The 6,400-nt window shown below is 44.1% G+C and overlaps 1 protein-coding gene and 1 long non-coding RNA gene across 3 annotated transcripts in view; one reads left to right on the forward strand and one right to left on the reverse strand.

Annotated features, from left to right (window-relative positions):
• The window catches only part of adamtsl3 (ADAMTS-like 3), a 313,154-nt gene that overhangs the window by 273,792 nt on the left and 32,962 nt on the right, over window positions 1-6,400 (forward strand). The window contains exons 18-20 of the mRNA XM_050052262.1: window positions 918-1,128; window positions 1,211-1,390; window positions 2,556-2,709. Of these exons, the coding sequence (XP_049908219.1) occupies window positions 918-1,128; window positions 1,211-1,390; window positions 2,556-2,709 (545 nt within the window). The remainder of the gene's footprint in view (window positions 1-917; window positions 1,129-1,210; window positions 1,391-2,555; window positions 2,710-6,400) is intronic.
• Window positions 1-6,400, reverse strand: part of LOC126395578 (uncharacterized) — a 280,183-nt gene that overhangs the window by 59,436 nt on the left and 214,347 nt on the right. The gene's annotated exons all lie outside the window — the stretch shown is intronic.

Genomic DNA, 6,400 nt, shown 5'->3' on the forward strand with positions numbered 1-6,400 from the left:
CTGCTTCTCTCTGGAATCACTGTTTCATTTTCCCAAAAATATGATAATATTTCTTCAGGGAGTGCAGTTAGTTACAGTGTGGGCTCCATGTTTACTCCAACAGCTTCTCAGGGGCGGGGCTTAGTGAAAGATCAATTGCTAGAAGTTTTACAAAGTAATACAGACATGATATATGTGTAATGTGTGATTTTTATTTGCCTGCTATAACAGTATTAAGACTAGCCTGGCAAAACGCGAATGGGTCTGGACATGGAGTGTACATTTCCTCTATTCCCGAGGGGCGGTATCAACGGCTGTCACTCAAACGTTACTGGAATTTCTCAATTATGGGATCAAAAAAGGTGTATCTTATCTTATCTTAAAGTGCCCCTTCACGCAATTGGAAAGACGGAAAACCAATCAGAGTAAACGAAACATGTGACGGAGCGAAATAGAATATGAGCTCGCGAGATTAAGATGGTTTCACCAGGCTATATTAAGACACCCTTAGTTACACTTCAGGAGCTTGGAACTAACAAACACAACCTCTGCCTATAAATCCAGTTAGTGCAACATCAGGCCTGTATTACATTATTCAAGCAGCAACAAACAGTGACAGCTGTGCATCATGAGTGATTCATGTCTCTGAGAATGATGCTGGACTGCAAGAATGCCTCATTTTCAGATACATGTTGCACAGATTCCTCCTTCCTCAGTTCTACACCTTTAATCTCTCCCACACAGCGAGGGTGGAAAGAGACAGGAAAGAGGGAAGAGATGTATCAGGGCCACAAATGTGCCACAGAGGGGTCATTTAATACTGTAGGTGAAAATGGAAAATGTATCACCACTTCCTCAGTCTATCTCCCGGAAAGAGCTTGCATCGTAATGTTTAGCAGTGTTTTGTGTCTGACCTGCTCCATTATTTCTCTCTGCAGATGGGAGGTGACAGCGTGGACCGGCTGCTCTGCGTCCTGCGGCGTCGGCATACAGACCAGGAGTGTGTTTTGCATGCGTCTGTTGTCCGTTGACCAGCAGGATATTCTGACTGTTTCAGAGGACGAGTGCAGGGAATTCAAACCTGCCATCCTGCAGCCCTGCAACCAGGTGGACTGTCCTCCAGCCTGGGAGACCGAACCCTGGCAGCAGGTATGGACTTTGTTTGTGTGCAATAAAATCTGATTGCACCTCTCCATTCCTGCAACTATCTTCCTCTGCTTCCTCCTTCCAGTGCTCCCAGTCCTGTGGTGGGGGCGTCCAGGTGCGGAAGGTCTACTGTAAGCAGCTCCTGTCCACAGGGGCCTACAGGAGGCTGGGGGATAGGTCCTGCTGGGGGGCCAAACCTGCCACAAACAGAGGTTGCAGCACCACTGACTGTCTGCCCTACCTGGCAGGAGGAGACTGGGGAAAGGTGAGCACCAGCAAGTGGAGGAATGACAGAAATGATGGAGGCTGCAAGCTTGTGTGGAAGCTGCTTTTTTTCAATATAATATTTCTACAGAAACATTTCTAATTGAAACTCAGGCCCGATCAAGTCTTCATTTCTAAAAGCAAAATCAGTTATTTTCAGTGGAATCACAGTTAAGTGTGGCCGTCCTTGTGAGAGGTACATGCACAAAAGTTTTCTGTGACTTCAGGGAATTTTGGTATGCAAATATGCAGCATTAACCAAAAGTAAAACGTTTCAGCAGCGCTGACGTTTGAGGCAAAGGAGAGCCAGAAAAACCCAAGCTGTGTTGCACCATCCACATTTAAATAATCCTGCTCAGCCAGAGTATAAACTGCTCCACTAGAGAGGCATGGTTTGCATGCAGTTATGAGGCGATGGGAGAAATACACCTCTTGAATAAACTGTGTCAACTTATAGAGACATGAAATGCAACTGGAATTTCCGGCCATTCTGGATGGTTCTCTTTATTTGATATACTGTCATCTATACGAATAACAGTGTTTTTATGTGTATGTAAATCACTGGTTTCCAACCAGGACAATGGCCAAGCGTCAGGGAGAAGGAAACACTGAATTTGTCAAAAAAAGATTAAGCCTATTTAGTATGTATCATAGTTTAAAAACAACTCATCTTTGATGCAACGTTCACAGGAAATAATCTGTTAAAAATTAATCCAAATCACTGATTTTACACAAATGTCCTGCAGTTTCTGTGTTCATTATTTGTGTTAATTGTCCAGTTTATCAGTTGGTCCGTATTATTATTGTTGTGCATTGAATATAATATGAAATATCCATAATTATGTTACTCAGTCAGGGGTCGTCAGGGTTGGGAACCACTGATGTACGTTATACTGTATGTATGTGTTGAATTTGAGCCTAGTTTCTTCACATCAGTTTCAGACAACTCTGCATGGCTCAGTTCATGTCCAGCTGCTTTTGTACCATTCGTTACTTGTGTCTTAAATCCACATTAATTGTAACCGGAATCATTCCCTTACCTTTACCAGGCTTGACATGTACAAAAACATTGTCCATTGTCTAGTATCAATAAAGATAAAGATGCTGAATTAGGTCTTACTTAAACATTCCTGTTCTTATCGATTGTGTTCTGTTTCACTCTGTAGTGCTCGGTGTCCTGTGGTTTGGGGATCCAGCGCAGAGAGCAAGTGTGTCGCCAGCTGACAGCCATGGGCCACCAGGAGACGCTGGCCAGGGAGCTGTGTTCAGGGTTGTCCTCCCCACCACTCGTGCGGACCTGTCGCATGATGGCCTGTCCCAGTAAGAACACACAGTCATACTCACACACATATTGCCACACCTTTATGTGTTATATGTTCACATCTGAAAAACAGAACAGAAGGTGGGTTTTGTTGCACTTATTGCAGGATTTGGTCTGTTTTATTCACTCTGGCAAAGGTTCTGCTCTGAAGTTACACTAGCTGTTTTTACACAGAGATCGACACAAAGTCTCGTCTGTACGCCACCTTTGTATTTTTACACAGAACCAAATGATGGCAGCATCATACCGCTACAGTATGTGATTTTAGACAGATGCTGGCATCCTGGTAGGAAAAGAGGGGCGCGATATGTGACAATAGTGTCGGCCTCTAGTGTGAGATGATGTGAGCTTTGTGACATGGTGCGTTATCCTGCTGGAAGTAGCCATCAGAAGATGGGTACACTGTGGTCATAAAGGGATGGACACGGTCAGCAACAATACTCAGGTAGGCTGTGGTGTTTAAACCATGCTCAGTTGGTACTAAGAAAATCTCCCCCACACCATTACACCACCAGCAGCAGCCTGAAGCGTTGATACAAGGCAGGATGGATCCATGCTTCCATCTGAATGTGGTTTTTCCAATCTTCTATTGTCCAGTTTTGGTGAGAAAACCCGTGTGAATTGTAGCCTCAGTTTCCTGTTGTTAGCTGACAGGAGTGGCACCTGGTGTGGTCTTCTGCTGCTGTAGCCCATCTGCTTCAAGGTTGGACAAGGTGTTGTTGCTTCAGAGATGGTCTTCTGCACACCTTGGTTGGAACCAGTGCTTATTTGACTTCCTGTTGCCTTTCTATCATCTTGAACCAGTCTGGCCATTCTCCTCTGACCTCTGGCATCAACAAGGCATTTTGGCTCACTGGATATTTTCTCTTTTTGGGACCATCCTCTGTAAACCCTAGAGATGGTTGTGCTGAAAATCCCAGTAAAGACTCAGAGCAGCCCGTCTGGCACCAACAACCATGCCACGTTCAAAGTCACTTAAATCACCTTTCTTCATCATTCTGATGCTCAGTTTTAACTTCAGCAGCTCGTCTTCAACATGTCTACATGACTAAAAGAATTTTGTTACTTCAGCAGCTCGTCTTCAACATGTCTACATGACTAAAAGAATTTTGTTGCTGCCACGTGATTGGCTGATTAGCTATTTGCGTTAACGAGCAGTTGAACAGGTGTACCTATTAAAGTGGCTGGTGAGTGTACACAGAACAATGAGATGAAATAAAGGCGCAAAATGAACAGGCAGTGTAAAAGGGGTTACTCTGTATACGGGTTGGTGGGAGAGCTCAGAGCTCTTGTGCATAGACAGGCACCAAAACAAAGAGAGAAGAGGAAAAATAAAGAGCCAAAGATGCAACCATGAACATAAATTACATTCAAACTATGTGTTCAGATCTGCTTATATCCTTCCCACACTCGGAAAAAACAACCTTGAAAGTCTCCATTCAGAACCAGGCTTACTTCAGACTGAAGAAGCTGCGTCCTTATGTGTTAAGACGTGGTAATAAGTGAATGCCTGATTTTTGATGCTACCCTATCATTTTCGATACTCAGTCCCAGATTAAACTGAAGCAGGCAGAGCTGTTAGCTGTTCTGTCTGATTTAAACTTCATAAGAAGAGCTGTAGCTGCGACAGGCCGGATTACAGCCTGATTAAACATTCTCATAAACGCCTTGTTGGTATACGGTTGGAAAGTGATTACCCATGGGGCTGTGAGCAATGTATACACTCCCCAGCCCTCAGCAGGGTCTCACTTTATCAAGCTATCAACAGATCCCATTCTCTCTTTGAACATTTGAAGGAAAAACATTTCTTTGAAAACCCGGCCAGGCTTATCTTCACTCTTCATGCTAACACAGTGTGCGGTACAGTATGTATGCAGCCGACTGGGAAGTGTGTGAAGTCCCAACATGTGGGAAAGACATCTGAAAGTCATGCGTCGAGTTCAACAGCTGTTCAGTGTTGATGAGTTCACATAAAAGCTGTGGCCACAGTGTGGGAGGAAATGCAGAGATGCCGCTATCTGCACATTCATATTCACTGTGTGCATGTAAAGGAATGAACTCAGAGTTGTTCCAATGTTCAGAGAGACACTATTTCGGATTCTGTCTGTCTTACTCACCTCAGCTGGGACACAGACTGTAAAACACACAGTTGAACACCAGCTGCTGCTCCCTGCTCTTTGACTATTTGTTAATTGGGACTGAGGTCAGGGCTTTGTCATTGGGAGAGTTAAGATGCCATTAAGCTTCATCAGAAGTGTGTGCCTTTAAACCTCGAAGGTCCAGTGTGGAGGATTCAGGGGAATATATTGGTGGAAATGGAATATAATATTTATAATTGTTTTATTTAGCATATAATCACCTGAAACTAAGAACTGTTGTGTTTTCGACGTACCGAGCTGGAATGGACAAACCAGGCAGCTCATGGTGGAAAGGTCCCACAGTAAAGTTTTACATTCTCATAAAGCATCGTTGTAAGGTCGACTATAAGCTTACAGAAGAGCGTCAGTGCTGCACATTCTTGCAGAATATGTTCCCTCATTTGGCTTTTAATGACGATGGTGGAGAGTGCTCTCTGTCACATCACTACAAAGTCTCCCATTTGGTTCAGGAGTGGTGACCAGTGTTAATATTGACAGCTATTTTAGATTTAGTCTCAGTCTTGAGACAAAAATGCTCATTAGTTTTAGTCAAATTTTAGTCATTTTATCCTTCATAGTTTTACTCTAGTTTTAGTCGACAAAAACTCAGTTTTGCAATTGACGTTAATCTACATACGGCATGTGAGCGTGGATGAACCACTGAATGTTATATTTAAGTACTGAATAGGGCCCACTATGCAACAATTCAGACTCGGAGACAAGAAGTCACAAGATAACAAAAATGTAATGGATTGTTCCAAGTAAAAATATCACCAAACAAAACTCTACAAAAATAAAGGGGTAGAGAGTAGACAGGCAGAGAAGTCAGGGTTTTTTTCCAAACACATAATCCTCAGAGTCTCAGGGACAGACACAAAGCAGGGCAAGGCTGGCTTACGACCGGAGATGAGACCTGAAGCACAGGAGACAGCAGTCAGGGAAAAAGAGCCGACAAAAAGGCAAAAACAGGCAGCAAAAGCATTCACGGAGGTTCTTCAGAGTCTGAGTGGTTACCACTATGGGAAACGGATGATTTGACGAATACTGAAAGTTGAAGTGGAGTCTTTATAGTGAGCAGGCAGGTGAGTTCTTTAAAGGCTGACTGACAGCAGGTGTGCAGTGGAGGCAGTGGAGGCAGAGAAGGCGGGGACGAACAGGAAAGGGAGAGTGGCCAGCCACGCCCTGCAGCAAGGGAGAGACCAACACAGACAGGGGAGAGAGACAGACAAGAAACACTAGGGAGAGGGGAAAACACAAGAAACATGAGGGAAGAGGTTAGAGACTGCCAATACCCAACACTGAATGGGCCTAAGGGGTACAGGTCCAGGGGCCCAAAGTGAAGCCAGTAGAAGTATGTCAGATTGATTTGATTTCACACCCTCTTAAAGCTGCTACAAGGAACTTTTAACTGGATATGCAAAAGTCTCTGGTTTCTGCTGATGTCTGTGCGTGACCTACAACAGCAAATGAGACCATCGGTGTGAAGATAAGCTATTTCTATATAGTGTATATCCATACCTTTAGGAAACTGTCTCCGGGTCCGCCCCAGGTC

Source organism: Epinephelus moara, chromosome 1 (assembly GCF_006386435.1).
Source record: "Epinephelus moara isolate mb chromosome 1, YSFRI_EMoa_1.0, whole genome shotgun sequence".
Taxonomy (NCBI): Eukaryota; Metazoa; Chordata; class Actinopteri; order Perciformes; family Serranidae; genus Epinephelus; species Epinephelus moara.